The sequence below is a fragment of the Acomys minous genome (genome assembly GCF_964271855.1).
Source record: "Acomys minous genome assembly, chromosome: 1".
Classification (NCBI taxonomy): Eukaryota; Metazoa; Chordata; class Mammalia; order Rodentia; family Muridae; genus Acomys; species Acomys minous.
In genome coordinates, this window is record NC_140483.1 from 186,019,544 (window position 1) to 186,037,418 (window position 17,875).

Below are 17,875 nucleotides of genomic sequence, written 5' to 3' on the forward strand. Positions count from 1 at the left end.
TAGAAATATGCTAAAGGCATTACTGCACTAGCAGTCAGGCCAACGGTTTAGCAGAATAATGTTCATATCAAGACAAATGGCAACTCTTCCCCACCACTGTTCAGAGATATACAGCATAGTATTTTTTTTAACCAAGCTGTTTACTAAGTATCTTTTGCTCCAAATTAGCCTGTGGGTCATTTTGACTAGTTTCCTACTTTTAAACAAACAGTGGGCCAAGAACGTGGCTCCGCTGCTAGAGTGCTCCTCCAGCCTGCAGAGCCTTAGGTTTGAGTCCCAGAGCCCCAGCAACTGAGCGCCAGCTGAGCACGAGCCCAAATCCCGGCATTGTAAAGGTTGGTGCAGGAAAATAAAAAATTTTCAAGACTCTCCTTGACTTCCTAGGAAACTCAAGGCTAGCCTGGGATGTACGAAATCTTGTCTGATTTTTAAAATTATTAATAAAAATGTAAAAGGTTAAAATAATATAAGGAAGTAGGAAAATGACAGGTGCTTTGTTATAGGGCACTAAAGTCACTCTGCATACAGCTACCCCGGTGGTTTTTCTAGGAAAAAGAGAAGCCTTGTCTTACTTAAACCATCTTCTTTACATCTTATAGTGACTCTCCCCTACTGCTGTGATAAAAATCCCATCCCGGCCTGTGCGTTCCAGCTGCTATCCTCCTAGCAAGCCCTCTGCTGTCTTCTGCCAACCAACATCCCAGCATTCCTCAGCTCGCTTTCCTGTACTGAGAAAGTTATTTCTGATATGAATGTATGTGTTTTTACTGTGCAGAAGAATGGATGCTTAGAATTTCAAAAGAGCTCAGACACCAAATAATCCAACGATATTGTTCGCAGCTAATGCTGAGATTGGTAGTAGAGCGCTGGCCTGCCATGCATGAGACCCTGGCTTTAATCCCTAGCACTGAAAGTAAAAAGGTTTCTTTTTCAGATGAGGATACAATAAATCAAATAATTTCAAAGCTTACACAGTCAGAACACATAGAACTAAAATCCAAGATGCATTAATACTTATGAAATTAACTCCATAAAAGACAAAAGTCATCAAAGAAAAATTAAGCTCTGTATTTTCCTCTCTAAACATTGAAAATATATTTACCGCATGACCAGGCCATTACAACTCTGGGTATGTATCAGAAAGCATTAAAGCATTTGATCACACGTTGACATGCACTCATATTCATAGTAGGGCTAGACACAAAAGCCAATGGTTTAGAAACAATCCAAGGAACCAAATGTCCAGCAACAAATGAATTATCCAACACCTCCACACATATACAGGGAGACTGTTTAAATTATTTAGTCTTAACAAGAAAGGACATTTTGACACAAGAGAAAGTTCAAGACACTATGCTAAGTGAAATGAGCTAGTCACCAAGAGGCAAGCACTATATAACTCCATTTATAGCATGGTTCATGGAGACAGAGAATAGGATGGCATTGCCAGGCACTGAGAAGAGGAGAAGAGAAAGGGGGTCTGCAGTGTGTGTGTGTGTGTGTGTGTGTGTGTGTGTGTGTGTGTGTGTGTGATTGCTTTTTCCCCTGAGTTGTCCCCATAGCAGGGCCAGATCTTGTCTTGCCCTTTTCCTATAATGGTTTATGGGAATCTTAGCCTATTTACTGGGCTTTGAGACTGACTCTATTTGATTCAAAAATTTAAAAAATTGAACAACTTCAACTCACCAATGCCCATTGTTAGAGTTTTCCTTGCTGACTACATTCTGTGAATCTTGTGAGAAAGGAAAGTCAAGAGAGGCTGCAGAGCTCCCGAACCCTGGTTGGATAAGAGAGCCTGAAGGCAGCACCCATGCCAACCTGGTCCCAGTTCACATCTCCTCCCTTTCTACTTTTTGATGAGTTGTAGTGTGTTCTTACTGTCAGTATGAATGTGCAAAGCCACGGGTCAGAGGTGTCAAACTCCAGCTGTGCTCTCTGTTTTTTGTTGTTGTTATTGGTTGTTGTTGTTGTTGTTGTTGTTTTGTTGTTGTTCTTGGCCTGTCTGCTCTTACAGATATCCATGTTAACCTAGGTAAGAGCTGCCTCACTGCAAGGGGAGGGAAGCACTGATGGAGTTAGAGCAGGCATTTGACCAATGGCAGAAGAATCCTTAGACAAGGTTCCCATCCACCTCACTTCTTTATCCCTTTTCCCACACCCAGTGTATCACAGTAAAGGCTGACATCTCTGTGACCACAGTGCTTACAGTGCCTAGAGCAGCAATGGTGGGGATGATGTGGTGGGAAGTATGCGTCAAACTTTTCCAACATCAGAAAAATTTGTGTGGCTTTTGGAAAACCATTTCAGACGGATAATATTTTATGGGTGTTGTATATTTCATACGTTCTCACCCTTTCCTCTTTGATTATTAAGAAACTCAAGGTAAAAATAAATGTCTGTGTGTGTGTGAGTGTGTACATATGTGTGCTAAGGTTCATGTGTCTGTGTGCAAATGTGGAAGGGAGAAAAAGATATCAGCTAGGCTGCCTGGCCAGGGAGCTCTGAGGATCTACCTGCTACCCCCTAACACCCCAGCACTGGGATCACAAACAGCTTTTTTAAAAATGAGTGCTAGAGATTCAAACTCAGGTTTTCGTGAAAGCAGAGCCAGTTCCCAGGCCTTAAGGTCAAATTTTTAAGTCAACCTCAATAAAGGGATGTCATGGCATAGACTTTAGATACTGTTTTCAGTTTTACTTTATTTTCATCGTGTGTGTGTGTATGTGTGTGTGTGTGTGTGTGTGTGTGTGTGTGTGTGTGTAATACACACCTCTATTCCAAAATCTAGAACATATAGGAGAGATGGACATGACTAAATAACATCATTCTTTGTCCTGGGGCCTCTCGACACCAACAGCTATTGGCAGCCCAGGCCCTCACAGAGCAGAATATCAGGCATTGTTTTGTTTTCTAGTTTTTCATTCATGGTTTCACTGAATCCTCATCAAATATTATGAAGAAAGTAAGGCTCCTGATACTTATGTTTTACAGAGTAGGAAGTAAGAGGGGCTTGCCAGAGAAATTGACCCATCCAAAGTCACCAGTGGTAGAGAGCACAGTCTACAACCCTAAACACAGCATTCTTGTCTCTGGCTGTGGCCTTCACCCTCCAGTAGTGTCCTGAAAATTACCCTCTACTGTCCACAGATGCAGGTACAACTCTAAGTACTAGCCTGGACTTCGTTTCAGTATTTCAATGATTCCTTTCTTACATCAGGTTCATTAAGATGGTCTCTTTTCCCAGGCTTCTTTCAGACTTCAGTAGCAGGCCCAGCCATGTGTTCCCTCCCTACTCGTGCAGAGTAGCTTTTGCATGACTCTGAGCTAGGGCTCAATGCTTATGCAGCTGTGTGGCCAGCTCTGCCAGCTTCAGTTTTATCAGCTGTAGAATATGGAGGCTGGGCCCTCATGAGTTCCCTTTCGGTTTCCTCTTCCCTGGTGACCCCAGCAATTCACTCAGATACATTCTATCTAGGCTCTGGCAATTGTCGTGTTGGGTCCAAGATTAGAAGGATGGATTCAGGTGCTGCCTTTTGAACATGATTATAGGCTGTAACCATAAAAATTAAGAAATTTGAAGTCCGCATTCCTTCCTAAAGGAGACGTCACAATGGAGCTTTGAAGACAAATTGTAGATGAAGTAGATAGTCTGTTCAAGTATTGACTAAGTGTAAAGGAGCCAGAGCATCTTACCACAGCTTGGTAAGCCCTAGTATCTTTCTCTCTGCAGTGGAAATAGCACCCATCCAGCAAGGAGGTCAAAGGTGATCAGTATGGTCCCCTGCGGAAGGCAGATCCAGAGTTTCTCTTCATGATCATAATTCTTCCTTGTAATGATGTCCTCTCTAGCAGCAGCATGCCCCTGACTTTGTTTACTATTGGGGCATTGAGGCTGGGAAACCGTAGACGTTTTGTGCCTTTATCCACACATTTCAGCCATCTATTGAAGGCCTACTCTGAGCACTTTGCATAGGCGCGCCTAAGAATGAATAAAACTAATTGTCTCCATGAGCACGTAAACTGGTATTTAACACATAAAAGCTTTAGATAAGTGTGATATGTCAGAGAGCAAAGAGGAGTTTGAACAAATCTGCCTGAAAAGAGTGGGATGTGGCATTAAGTTAGCTGTTGAAAATGAATGGAATATGGAGAAAATATCAGAGACCTCTGAACAGAAGGAATCACACATGTACGTATGCATGTGCATAGACACACACACACATACACACTCACAAAAAAAGAGGGATAAACACATATGATATGTCAGAAAGTGATGTTTGAAAAAGAAAAAGAAAAACAAGGCATTATTTGTGGTTAGGATGAGCGAAAGGAAAGTCGGAAAAAGAAAGCATATGATAAAATTCGGAGTTAAATACAAACATAGGGAAAGCCTGCGGGGTTTCCAGGAGTAACAGCTGAAGGAAGTCCTCAGATTTTGATACTCTTGGCTATTGGTGCGCGAGCGATCTCAATGCGCAGAGGCTGAAATACAGCTGTCACTGCAGATGCGGCTCAGTCCCACCTCCATTTCCGGATCCACATTCTCCGGTCTTGCTGCTCTCTTGCCTCCTGGGCATTGTCATCCCAGCCCTCATCCTCAGAGTTAGCCTTTGGGAAGAGAAGGGCTGCAGTCAAGGAAAATTTTTCTTTAAGCAAGTGACATAGGAAGTGTGTGCCACTCATGTGTCACTGAGACCTTAACCACACGTCACATGCTTCCCTGAACTGAGGCATTGTAAGTATACACTCTAAACTGTTCATCTGTATATCAAAGACAAGAAGATAGACTAGGCATTGGGGATGGAGACAACAGATGCACACACTTACCTACTTAGGTGCCTTATGAATTGCTAGATTTAATTTTGCTTATAAAGTTATCATTTATAAGACTACGTTAACCTTTCAAATGCCCATGTTAATTGGCTTGCTTTAAAAACTCGTTTAAAAACCATGTCTCAGTGTTTAAGAGTGCTGGCTGCTCTTCCAGAGGTCATGAGTTCAATTCCCAGCAACCACATGGTGGCTCAGAACTATCTGTAGTGTGGCCTGATGCCCTCTTCTGGCCTGCAGAAGTACATGCAGGCGGAGCACTTTAAAAACCCTAGCTGGTTGATCTAGGACCTGCCTACACAGGGGAATTTACAAAATGGAAATACACACTTTTCTCCCAACTTTCCGTTTTGTCCACAACTTAGAACAAATTGATTATCAAAACATACTGCAGTTTTGAGTTGCGTCTCTAATCCTGTCAGGCTGTGGTGTTCTAGTTTTTATGTCAATATCTTGCAGGAAGATTAGAGTTTTATGTGGGTCAACAAAGCAGAATTCCTGGAAGAGCTGGCTATTTTCGAGGCATAAAGCCAAACTATGCAGAACCTCGGGCTCGCAATGAGGTCATCAAGCCAGAGTTGGTGAGCACCTGCTTTTCCGTGTGGTGAAATGGAAGTTACTTGAATGCCAAGTCAAGACTTAGGACAAGCCAGTCTGGTACAAACACTCAATATATGAGCATTACCATTACTGGTGTCATTTCAATATTGTTTAATCACTTACTAGGTCGAAGGACATAATGGAAGTGACAATTTGTGAGCAGAGAGAGAGAGCCTCTTTTACTTTTATAGGCGGGCACGTACACCAAGGAATGTCTGGAAAAGTTTTATTTCTGAATTGTCCCTGTTGATCAAACTCCTTGGAAACTACTTTCAATGGAGCCTCTCTCTTGCTTTCTTATCTCTGTGCCATTGTGTCAGCTTTGGCTGTGACCAAAAATACTATAGAGAACAACCTTAAAAAGTGAGTTATTTTGGCTCCTAGCCTGGTCTATCCCAGGGCCTGGGATAGGGGGCAGTAGGGTAGGGGTTGGGGAGAGATGGGCATGGGTGGGGGTGGGGAGCAAGAAGAACAGGGTTCCCAGGACACAGAGACAAAGCCACAAGGACAGCCCTTCAGTACTTTGCTTCCCTAAATCTGGCCTAATCTCATTCCAGAACTTTCCAAAATAGCACCACTCACTAAGGGAATGTAGCTGAACACTCCATTTCCAAACCTAACCTCACCATCCACTGAAATCTGTCATGGTTTGGAACTGAGCTTGGGTCTTTGCCCTCATTACTAGGGCGAGCTTTCTAATTGGCCAATTTTATTTTATTTATTTCTTTTGCCAAATAGCTTTGATGACATCCCCTGTCTGGCACATGTATACTTTTGGTTCATCACAAATGTCATTTGTTCCTTAGTAGCCCTCATGACTCTATTGGCACAGCCATGTAGACTTGGTCACTACTGTCACATGTAAATATATATATATATATATACATATATATATATATATGTGTGTGTGTGTGTGTGTGTGTGTGTGTACACACACACACACACATCAACCTTTGAACTAAAAGCTTCTTAAAGGCAGAGATAACATCATATTCTTCTCTATCCCCAGCTCTTAGCACGTCAATGTGCTTAGAACAGGGCTCAATATGACGAGGCTAATTTATGCATATTACTTGAACGTTTCTCATCTTCCAAATGAGGAAGCTAATGCTTGCAGAGGCTAAATAATTTGTATAAAGTCACATGGTATGAGCAACATTAAAACCCAAGTTAGACTCTGAAATGCATGATATGTTGTTGACTAGATAGTCATATAAAAGATCACTTTTGTGATGGCATCAACCAACCACATTAAATCAGGATACTGAACTCTAGACAGTGCACAAAAAAACCCCAAAACAAAACAAAACTCACAGATACCAATTTACAAATCCAAACTCACTTAGCAGTATGGATTATTCAGACTATAGCAAGTGTAATGGGAATCTCTTGGACTTATCTGAAGTTCATTTTTTTCAAAAAAAAAGTTTTAATTAGTTCTTTGTGAATTTCACATCATGCACCCCAGTCCCACTCATCCCCTTGTCCCCCTTGCACCCTCCTTCCCTTGCAACCTCCTTCCCAAAATCACACACACACACACACACACACACACACACACACACACCAAATGACGAAAGCAAAGTACAGAAAACATAGCGGAAGCTGCAGTGTATCACAGTGTGTCCCACAGTATATTCCTCCATCTACACACCTTCACTTGCAAATAAATGTTCATTGCAAAGAGTCAGTGGTCTGGCTTGAGGCCTCAGGCTTCCATGACACCATCAATATTGAATTTTTATCAGCACTCCTCCAGGTTATGGTTGTGGACCTCCTGTTGTGGTCCTGTGTCACTGAGATCCTGCAGCTTTGGGACAGCAGGCAGGACGGTGTCCCAACCACTCACAGATTATATAGATGTTGGGATGGGCCAATTCAGAGCCCTGGATCTGGGCCTGGGTGGTAGCCGAGCTGGTCAGCCTGCTGGCTCAACAGGTCCAGCTCTCCAGCAGTGCCCTGGGTAGGCCACTCCACGCCACCACAGGCAGGAGGCAGAGCAGCTCTCCTGCTCCCCTGCTCCAGAGGCAGGCTCATCAGACCTGTGCCTCCAGAGCCAGCTGCACTGTGCTGCCCAATGAAGGAGTGGGGCTGACTCTCCCAAGTCCTACAATTAGGCTAGCTCTTCTGCTCTCACAACCTTGTGGTTGGCTCACTAGTGCCTTTGCCATCAAGGCCAGCTCCATTGTGTTGCCCAGGTGAGGCATCAGGCCCACTCTCTCCATTGCTACAGCCATTGAGAGATGAGGGGAAGGACTAGCTCTCCTGCTTTCATTCCCCCAGTGCCAGCTCTCCTGTATACTGCAGATATAGAGCAGAGTAAGGAGAGGGCACATCACCACTACCACCTCCACCACCACCACCACCACCACCACCATCACCACCACCATTACCACAACCACCACCACCATCACCACCAACACATCCACCACAACCACAACCACCTCCACCACCACCACCACCACCATCACCACCACCTCCACCACAACCATTACCACCACAACCACCACCACCATCACCACCAACACATCCACCACAACCACAACCACCTCCACCACCACCACCACCATCACCACCACCACCTCCACCACAACCATCACAACCACAACCACCTCTACCACCTCCATCACCATCACCACCACCTCCACCACCACCACCACAACTACCATCACCACCATAATCATCACAACCACCACAACCACAACCACCTCTACCACCTCCACCACCACCACTACCTCCACCACCATCACCACCACCGCCACCACCACCACTACCCCGTGTCCTGCACCAACACCACCTCATGCCAGACTAGTGGTGGGCAGACTCTCCTGTGCTCTTGCCCTAGGGAGGCTGGCTCACATGTGACCCCTTTACCAAGGCCAGCTCTGATAAGCTGCCTAGTTAAGGGGCAGGCCAGCTCTCCTGACTGCCTCAGGTGGCTGAGGGACAAGGGGACAGAGGGCATCCCCCAGGCCACCTCTTATCTGAAACTCTTCAGATTTATTTATTTAATGTCTACCAGCATCTTCCCCCTACATGTATGCCTGTGTGAGGGTGTTGGATCCCCTGGAGCTGGAGTTACAGATGGCTGTGAGCTGCCATGTGGTTGCTGGGAATTGAACCTGGGTCCTCTAGAAGAGCAGCCAGTGCTCTTACCTGCTGAGACATTTCTCCAGCCCCCTTACCTGAAGTTCTTAACCCTTGACAAAATGGCCTTTCATTCCCACAGCAGGTCACTGTGCTATTGTATAGGTGTTATTAATATAACTTGCTGCTCTCCACAGAGCCTGGTTCCAGCCTAACTAGGCCTAGAACTTTTTTAAAATTACTTAAAATACCATTTGTCGTCACCAATAACCTTCTTGCCTAAGCCATTCTATTTAGCTTATTTCTGGGTGAGAGCAATACACCGAGTGGAAGTGGATGGGTAGACAAGGCCTGGATTAAATGCCATAGGCCATGTAGAGTAAAAGCTTATCCTAGTGCGTGAAAGGCAAACCAGAACAGAAAAGCCTGTCTAACACCAAGGACAGCCAAAATTATAATTCAAAATAAAATGTGACACTCCTCTAGCCTTTTCTTTAACTGTCAAGGGTCTTCTTAATTGCATAGATTCCTTTCACCAAGGACAGTTATGGGAGCCAGAACACCAGGAAGGTTAGTAGTACTCTTGGCTGCATAATTTCTTTCTTTTTTCTTAAATCAGGTGAGCTAAGTATACAATTCCCAGTAATTAATTTACTCCACAAAATATCCTAAGTTACTTAAAGGACACAAAGCAAACACATTAAACAGTAACACAATAACAAAAAGTTTGTCTATTTTCCATTTAAAGAGATACTTCCTTAAAATGCCATTGGTCGGTGCTCTGCACCAAACACATAAAACAAGTTTGACGTGAAATATTCAAAGGACATGGTCGTAAAGAGTCTGAGTTAGTGAAATAAGACAGTCACTGGGAGGTAGGAGGGTTTCACGTACCAGTTACTAGCACGCCCCTCCCCCAGTCTTACACTGTCCGTTCTTGGGAGGAAAGAAGAGGGGCGGTACTGTTTCGACTTTGTACAATCCAAGCTCTGCCTGAATGTTGATAAACTAGGAGCTTGGCGATCGAATTAGAACGCTGTTAAACTATCGGTTCTTTAAAGGAGCTGCATTCTTGCCGGAGCCCACCTAGCCATTCAGTGGTCAATCCCCTGCTCTCATCTGAACCCAGAACCAAAGCCTCATCTCACTGAAGTTCTCCCTGACGTGTTGCCCGGTCTTGATTTAAAGGTGCCGGGGGTCTACATCAGTGTAAATAAAGGCTAAATCCCTCACCAACCGTCATGAACTAGTCTAATAACTCACAAGAGGCTCTGGGATAGGAAAAAAAAAGAGCCGAGAAAGCAGGTGTGCAGGCATGATTAAAACATGCAAAACCGGCACGACTGCACGCAAAGGTACTATAATCTTCCCATCTCTTAAGCGCCTGCTGGAGCTCCGCAAGCTGGGGAAACTTCTCCCCCTCCCCTGCGCCAAAACCCAGGTCCCAAGGGCTGGGCCTACCCACGGAGGGGCGGCTCTGCAGTGGGGAGCCCCGACCCGAGCCTGCGCCGAAGCCCGGGGCTGCCATTGGCTACGAGCCGTAGGGGGAGGAGGAGACTGTGCGCAGAGGGAGGAGGGGAGCCCCGGGTCGGTCCCTGCCCCCTTCCCGCCCCTCCGCCAAGTGCGTGGTTACTATGCAAATTGCAGCGATTGCGGAAATAAACCGAGGGGGGTAGGGAGAGGAGAGAGGGGCTGCCGCAAGGATCGCAACTTCTGCAAAGTCTCTTTCAAGCACACCAGGCAAATCCAGGGAGAATCTGAGAAGCAGCCAGCCTCGGTTAGATTGGATCGCTTTCAAAGAGGAGAGAAAGAGAGAGATCGCGAGAGAGGGAGAGAAAGAGAGAGAGAGAGAGAGAGAGAGAGAGAGAGAGAGAGAGAGAGAGAGAGAGAGAGAGAGAGAGAGAGAGAGAGAGAGAATCTGCCATGATAGAAGCCTTTTGATTTGGAGTTTAAAAAAATATCCAAGAACCCTGCAATTGGCCAGCAGCTTTTAAAAAAGCTCTTCCGGGTTTTCAACGGTTCCAAGTTTATTTAGCTTTTTTTTTTTAATGCAAAAATCAGGAGACAAGCTATGAAGCAATTCGTCTGAGCATTTTAAAGTTTCTCACGTACTCTTTTTACATTGCAATGGTACGTGGTACATCTTAAACTTTCTATTTTACATTTATACGATGTGCGTTATATAAACAACGGTAGAATGGTTATGCTTAATGGCTAAGACTTTAAATTTTTTTTCTAGCTCGAATATGCACTTAGTGATTGCTGAGTAAATGTCTATTGTGATGGTTTTCTTTTAAAGATACAGCTTTGTGGATGGCGTTTTTTTTATGTGCAGCAGAGACCAGGCTTCTTTTTCTTTCTTTTCCTTTTTTTTTTTTTTCCCCCAGGATTTGAAAAAATTGCTGAGCTTAACAGATTTTTTTCCTCCTAGCGCTTGCTCGGTTCCAGAAAAGGGGGGAGGGGGAGGGAGGGATCTTGTACGTGCTCTGCTCAGTTAAAGACGTCTGGCCCCTGCAGTCAACCTAACCCGAGAAGAAATGTCTGGACCGGAGAATAATTGACGATTCGATCCTCTAATCAATGGGGCAACATGAGAGATTGACAGAAGCTCTATCCAATCATGAGAAAGCTTGGGTATACAATGGTTCGTAATAGCCATAGGGGGCGGAGCAAAGGAGATCTGAAGTTCTCTGCAGTTCTAAAGGGGATGATGTGTAGTTTAAGCTGTCAAAGATGCCAGCTCTTCCGGATTTAGCAATCACAATAGGAATATCTCTCTCTCTCTCTCTCTCTCTCTCTCTCTCTCTCTCTCTCTCTCTCTCTCTGTTTTCTTTTCTTTCTTTTTTAGTTTAAAGGAGGGGGAAAGCTGTGGGGATTTTTGCATGAATCCTGTGTGCTTTTTACTTTGCTCTTTTGGAAAATTCTGCTGAAGTAATATTTAACCTTGCATTATCTATTGTTTTTAATACTCAGGGAAGCTGGTTACTTCTTTGAGAATATGCCTCAATTTAGGGACTGCACGGGGCATTTCAAAACTTCTCACTGGTTCTTTTAGAATTTTGGCATACCAAAGAAAGAATGTTTCATAGATAGTTGGACAGCTGTTCTGTAGATTTGGAGAGGGGGAGGGGAGAAAATGGATTTCCTTGAATTCTACTGTTTCAGTTTATGGTCAGTAGGGAAGAGCATCTTAAAAGCCTCCAAGTTCACACTTCTTGTTACCACAACCCTACTGAAGTGTGCAGGTGTGGAAGCTACCTGACTCCCCTTAGCTGGAGTCTGGCCTCTTGTTCCAGTCCGTGGCATCTGGATGGTAGAAACCAGCTGCCTTAGTCTGTCCTGGAAATGTAACTTGCAGCCTCTGGTTCAAATATATCAACCAGCTCCTGATTCTGTAGGGATCGAATGGAAAATAATATAGAGTCTTTACTTTTTTTTGGTGGATTTAACTCTCATCCAACTATTTCCTGAGGCTTTGGGCCTTCCACAGGGGCCTTGATTGGAAAGCTAATGTGACAATTCACTTGTATGCCCGATTCAGCAGCATGATTCAATTTGGGATTATATACAAGTAAGAAAACTAGTGAAGAAAAATACTGGGAGATGCTAGTTTATAGATTCAGCCTTGGTACGAACTATAGAGCAAATGGTATTGTCACTTAGAAGTCCCAGTCCCATTTTCACTACTTTGGGCTTTAAAATCTAAATCATATTAATATGATTTCCCAACTAAGTAGACTAGAAATGAAAGATATTTCAGATGTATGTAGAAGTGAAACTTTATTGACGTAATTTATACATCTAAGAGGATTTCACTAAATCTGGCAAGGTAACGTTTCTGCAAATAAAACAGCAAATGCAAGGCTGGGCTCTGTGCCAGGGGGACTATGGATAGCAGAGAGCATGGCAGAGACCTCCTTTTTGCAAAGACAATCCGGTTTTCAAGGCAGCCTCCTGCCACTTACAGAATAAATGACTGGAGTAGTGTTTCCAATAAGGGGTTTACCCTTCCTAACAATGGGTCATTTATATGATTGCAATAAACTAGTTTTCACATATCACCTGTGTTTCCTATACAGTCTCTCTTCTCCCTTCTCTGTGCCCCTCCCCCCCTCTTTCCCTACCCTCCCTTCCTCTCCCTTACTATCTTTGTGAACTCTAGACAAGGATTTACTTTTGCAACCTAGAAGGGAGAAAGTTAGGAATGGCTTTTTACCCCGGGTCTGGTCTGTCCTCTGAGGAACATCTGTTTCTTTGTGTGTTTAAATTTATGCCTGTTGGAGAGAAAGTTACCAGAAGCCATTCTGTAACTGTAACTCTTCTACGGTATTTTTCTCAGTCTAGTTTGTAAAGGCTGTAGTTGGAACTGGGCTTTGTAGCATCCCCCCCCCTCCTTCCACCGTCCTCCGGAGCGGGGGAGGGAGCGGGAGCTGGCACAGATAGGAGAGAAAGCAAGGCGGATGTGGAGGGCTTTGGTGCTGAACTTGGATCCAGCCCTTGCCTAGAGGGCGCAAACAATTGTCCCATATCCAAAAGTCTTACGGAGGGCGCCAAAAGTTACTTAAGATAATATTGCTAACCGCAGAATGCTGGAAATCGCGGGCACATCCACTGCTGCAACAAAAGACGTTTCAAAAGTGGAAATATCAGCATTCAATTACTTTCCCCTATTTAAAAAAAAAAGAGGGCACATCGACAGCCAGTTATTTTTTAAAAAAATCCCCTTGAGAATAAAAAGTAAGGATCTTTGCTGTTTTGAAAAGAGGCTGAAGTATCTTTCTACACAACACACACACACACACACACACACACACACACACACACACATTTTGGAAGAGGCTTCCCTGAACATACACGCAGGACAGTAACTTGTCACTGTGCCTCAGTTACTTGTTGGGTCCCTCAGCCAGAAACTTCTGTCGAGGAAACTTGGAGAGTCTTGAAGTTATAGATCCCAGCAAAGGGTTTCTTGGCCAGGAATGTTTCTCTAACTCCTCTTAGCTTGGAGGACATTTCTTCCTTACTGAAAGCCAAGAGGAACCAAGGTTGCTTAGTTTGGGGGAAATGGACGCCCTAAGTAGAGACTGAAGCTATTACTTTCCTTCAATCCTTAGTAAGGGATGGGACAGGTTTCCAAGAACTTGGAGAGCCAGGGTGGGTGGGAAAGACTGGCCCCTTGAGCATTAGCCCTACACGGACAAGAGAACAGCAAAACTTTAGAGATGCCGCCTGTTTCAGAATGTTTTATTTGGCTTTCTTCTCTAGTAGCAGTTTTGCCCTTCCAAAAAAAAAAAAAATCTGAATGAAAAGTGTCCATATACCACCAGTCAGTCTCTTCTGTTCGGTGGGCATGCCTGCAGACTAGCCCTGTCACCTCCACCAGAAAGCAGGGTCAGTGTCCGCGAGTCAGTGTCAGAATCTGGTTTTTGTTTTTGTTTTTTTGTGAAGGGTTGGTAAATAGAGAAGGGGACAAAACTTCAGGAAGGAGAGGAGGGGGAAATGAGAGTTTGGAGGAGACAGGTATACTTTTCTCCCCCCTTTCCAGGAGAAAAGAGAGTCTAGAGAGAAAAATGGTATGTTTAAAAAGAAGAAAGAAAGAAAGAAGGAAGGAAAAGAAAAGAGAAAAGCCTGGAAAAGCAGGCTTGTTGGCAACGTGCCAAACCCTAACCCTCCCCGCCCCCCACCCCCGCCAAAACAATACCTTAGCAAACATAAAATAATTGCAGGAAGCTCTTTTCCATTTTGAGAACTATTACCTGGGGGAGGGAAAAAGTGGGGATTCACAAAGCGCACCCTTCTACAGGGTGTCTGGGGAACCAGGACACAGATGTTAGCTCCTGTCTAGGTCTGGGCTTCCTTCTGGGGATAGGAATATATCCCTTTCCTAAGGGAACAACCTTTCACAGTTTTCTTTCTCAACGTACGGAAAGATGTCCCAGCTAAATCACTGGTGTTTCTGACATGACAGAACTTTTTTGGGCGTTTGTGTTGAAACCCACCGGCTCCTGAGTTCTGGGAGAGAAGAGCGGTGGCTTATGGCTCTCTGCCTTCCTTTCTCCAGACCCCCCTTCCCCCGCAATCTGGGGAATCTTTGGGGGTGATCTTACTACTCCCCAGTATCCGGGTTCTGACTGCCTATAGGGCTGAAGCTGCACAAAGTTAGTAGGCTTTTGTGCATAATTACCTCTGCCGACGACACTATTCCCACAGAAAGCTTCGCAGGAGAGATTACAGTGCTTTTGAACTTTACCGCATTTCAGAGGAAGGGGGGAAAAGTAACCTAGACGGTCTGATTTTTTTTTTACAATAAATTTGCATACATGCAAATGTACCGCTGGCTCTTCTCAGGGACTCCTAAAGGAACACATAGGGGTGCAGGACGCCCCGGCCAAAGTTGCCCCAATCCTCTACCGATGTCCGCGGAGAGCTGCGGCGCGGGTGTGGGGATTGGGGGGGGGGGGATGGGGAGGAGGAAAAGTAGTTTTGTTTGCTTAAGCACATCCTGTGGCAGCCTATAGCCGCCCGGAGGACGCGCTGAAAACCGCTCCGCGCCGCGTTTCCCGGGACCGCGCCGAGCGGGGCGGCGTTGGGGGGTGGGAGGGGGGGAGCGGAGCGGGGGCCGCGGGAAGGCATTGAGCGCGGAGCGAGCGGCCGGCCGGGCGAAGCGGCCGCGCAGGCTGGGGACCGGTGTCAGCGCCGCAGCCGCCCCTCCCCCAACCCGGCTCACACACACACCCCCAGCCACCCCCCTCTTCTCCTCTGCCGCTCCCCCCCCACCCCGCCCGCCCCAGCCCCAGCCGCGGCGGCGCGAGCGGGCGGCGGCCGTGCGGTGCGGTGCAGAACGCGGCGCAGGCGGGCGCGCGGGCAGCTCGCGGGCACCCGGGCCGGGCCGGCGCGGGAGCGGGAAAGGGTGCGCTATGCCTTTAACGCCCGCGTACAGTAGACAGTATAGTGGAGTGTAGGGAAAAAAAGAAAAAAAAAACTCTAGGCGGGGTTAAAGTTCAGCGCGTGGAGCGGCAAAGAGCGCTGGCTGCTGCAGTTTGAGCCGAGTTGGAAATGTGAACGCAAGAAGCAGGCTTGATTTTTTTTTTCCTCTCTTCCCCCCCCCTTCTCCTAGCTCTCTCCTCCTCTTTCTCTCTCTCTCTCTCTCTCTTTCCCTCTCTCCCCCTCTCGCACCCACACTCACGCACACCTCCAGCCCGCACACAGGCGTGCACGCACCCCCCGCCGCCCGGCAGTTATGTATTCTCCGCTCTGTCTCACCCAGGTAAGCCGCTGCGGGGGCGCGGGGCGGCCGTGTGCCTCGGCGGGAGCCGTGTCTGCGCGTGTTTCTGTGTGTGTGTGTGTGTGTGTGTGTATGTGTGTGTGTGTGTGTGTGTGTGCGCGCGCGCGCGTGTGCGGGCGGGCTGGCTGGCGGGCGGCGGAGGGGGTTGTTGCAGGCTGCAGCTTTAAGAAAGTAACTTTGTTTCCATGCGGGTGCATTCCTCTTGCTCGGCCATTTGTGCTGGGCACATGGCTAATGGCGCCCTCTTATTAATGCGTTAATTAATATCGGGCGCCCGGACTGCGGAGCGGCCCCGGGGCTTGCGGAGCGCCCCGCACGTGTGTCCGCGGCTGCAGACCCTGACGACGCTGCAATCTGGACTCGTCCTGCGGCGCCGAGCGCGGTGCCCGCGCGGTCCCTCCGCTCCGGGGAGGGGCGGCTCGAGCCCCACGCAAGCCCCCGCATGCCGGCTGCACCGGGGCGCGCCGGGTCTGCCCGCTGTCCTCCGAGCTGCCGCGCCCCCAACCCCCACCCCCTGCCGACGCCCCAACTCTTACTTTTGTTTTGTGCCAGCCCGGCTTGCAGTCCGGGCCGGGCAGCGCCCCTCGGACGCGGCGGGCGGCCGGCGGCCGGCGCGAGCCCTCACCCGTGGACTGTGTGTGTGTGTGTTTGTGTGTGTGTGTATGTGTGTGTGTGTGTGTGTGTGTGTGTGTGTGTGTGTGTGTGTGTGTGTACTCACGCCCGGTGCCGGCCCAGGACCTTGCGTCCTCGCCTCCTGTCGGCGGCCCCAAGCGAAAGTTTCGGGGTCGGGCGTGCCCACGCCGCGCAGGCCAGAGAGCTGCCGAGGCCGCGGCCACGGGCCGGGCCGCTGCGGGCGGAGTGGAGGCTCCGGCCCGGAGGTCGAGCAGCGGCCAGGGCTGGAGTCAGCTGCTCTGTCGCCGCAATCGCCTCCAGTGCATAGTCGGGTGGCTCAGCAAGCAGGACCCGGCAACTTTCCCTGCAGCCCCACTCGCAGCGTGGGGCCTGGAGCCCCTCCGCCCCTCCTGCCCGAGCCTCCCAAACCCATCCCTCCCGGTCTGGTCTGCACCACCGGGCAAGAAAACACCGCTATTTTGTGGCTCCGGATCTGGTCCCGTTTGAATGTATCATTTATTTTATTTTATTTTATTTTATTTTATTTTATTTTATTTTTCTGACTTAAAAGGCACAAAGTCAGAGTGATTTGCGCTAATTTTTCTCTGCAAGCATGAGTCTTTATATGGCTTTAAAACATTGCACCCTGACCAGTAATCACCTCCATGAAGTTATATGCTTCAAGCACAAGGTTTATTCGCGACTCCCTCAAAACCCTGCTCCCACTGTGCCTTCTGCAGTCAGCAGGAGCTAACGGTTTACCGGGAATACTTCGGAAGTCTGAAAGTATCAGAAGCTTTTCCTCTCCCCTCTAGACTCTGGGTTTATTTCCCACATGACTCCCCTTCTTACTGCAGTATCTAACAGTAATAACACTGGCTATTTGATCTCCGAAGACTCTTAAATGCATCTTTTATGTGAAGATGGTCTGTTTGGGATTTAGGCCTCACATTAATAATGGATAGCAGTTGTTTTAGTTATTGTAAAAGTCCTCCCCCCCCCCCCCCGGCTTCCCCCCGCAACTTCCAAAGTTACTATTTTAGTAACTTGTGGAAGTGTGGAATGAAACTTCTATACCCACTTCTGGCAAGGTTCACAATTGCATATGGATAAGATGCAAAGTGTAAGATACTTTGAATGAATTATAGTCTTCAGTGAAAGTGCTGAGATTCGAAGGAAGGCTGAAATCCTGCCTGGCAAAAGTTCGCAACACATAGAACTTGTAGATAATACCAGCGTGCTGCACCATCGAGAAAGACCCTTGTGGACACAACGGTGTCTTCTAGAGTGAGCTTTGGAAGGATAAAGTTCTGGTCTGGGTTGTGTGTTTCAGGAGCATACCTGTGCATCCATGCAGGCCCCAGGCACAGTCAGGTATTTAAGAAAGTTGGCTCCTTTAGAGTTATTATCAAGTTAAGAAAGTTTTTTTTTCCTTTCCTTTACCCCTCCTACAGACCTGGC

The 17,875-nt window shown here is 47.0% G+C and overlaps 1 protein-coding gene and 2 long non-coding RNA genes across 8 annotated transcripts in view; 1 reads left to right on the forward strand and 2 right to left on the reverse strand.

Annotated features, from left to right (window-relative positions):
* The window catches only part of LOC311597002, a 28,915-nt gene extending 12,605 nt beyond the window's left edge, over positions 1 to 16,310 (reverse strand). For both annotated transcript variants that reach the window (XR_014779056.1, XR_014779057.1), the window contains exon 1: positions 15,781 to 16,310. This is a non-coding gene — a long non-coding RNA (uncharacterized lncRNA). The remainder of the gene's footprint in view (positions 1 to 15,780) is intronic.
* Positions 1,048 to 10,346, reverse strand: LOC311597195. The gene is made up of 2 exons (XR_014779133.1): positions 9,412 to 10,346; positions 1,048 to 4,608 (listed from the first exon to the last, which is right to left on the reverse strand). It is a non-coding gene; the product is annotated as an uncharacterized lncRNA (long non-coding RNA).
* The window catches only part of NFIA (nuclear factor I A), a 348,862-nt gene continuing 341,496 nt past the window's right edge, over positions 10,510 to 17,875 (forward strand). For 3 of the 5 annotated variants that reach the window (XM_084780597.1, XM_084780598.1, XM_084780594.1), the window contains exon 1: positions 15,101 to 15,784. In XM_084780597.1, the coding sequence (XP_084636723.1) occupies positions 15,758 to 15,784 (27 nt within the window). In that variant the 5' untranslated portion in view covers positions 15,101 to 15,757. Of the gene's footprint in view, positions 10,648 to 15,100; positions 15,785 to 17,875 lie in introns of those variants that run through there. The other 2 variants (XM_084780596.1, XM_084780595.1) reach the window with 2 other exon arrangements.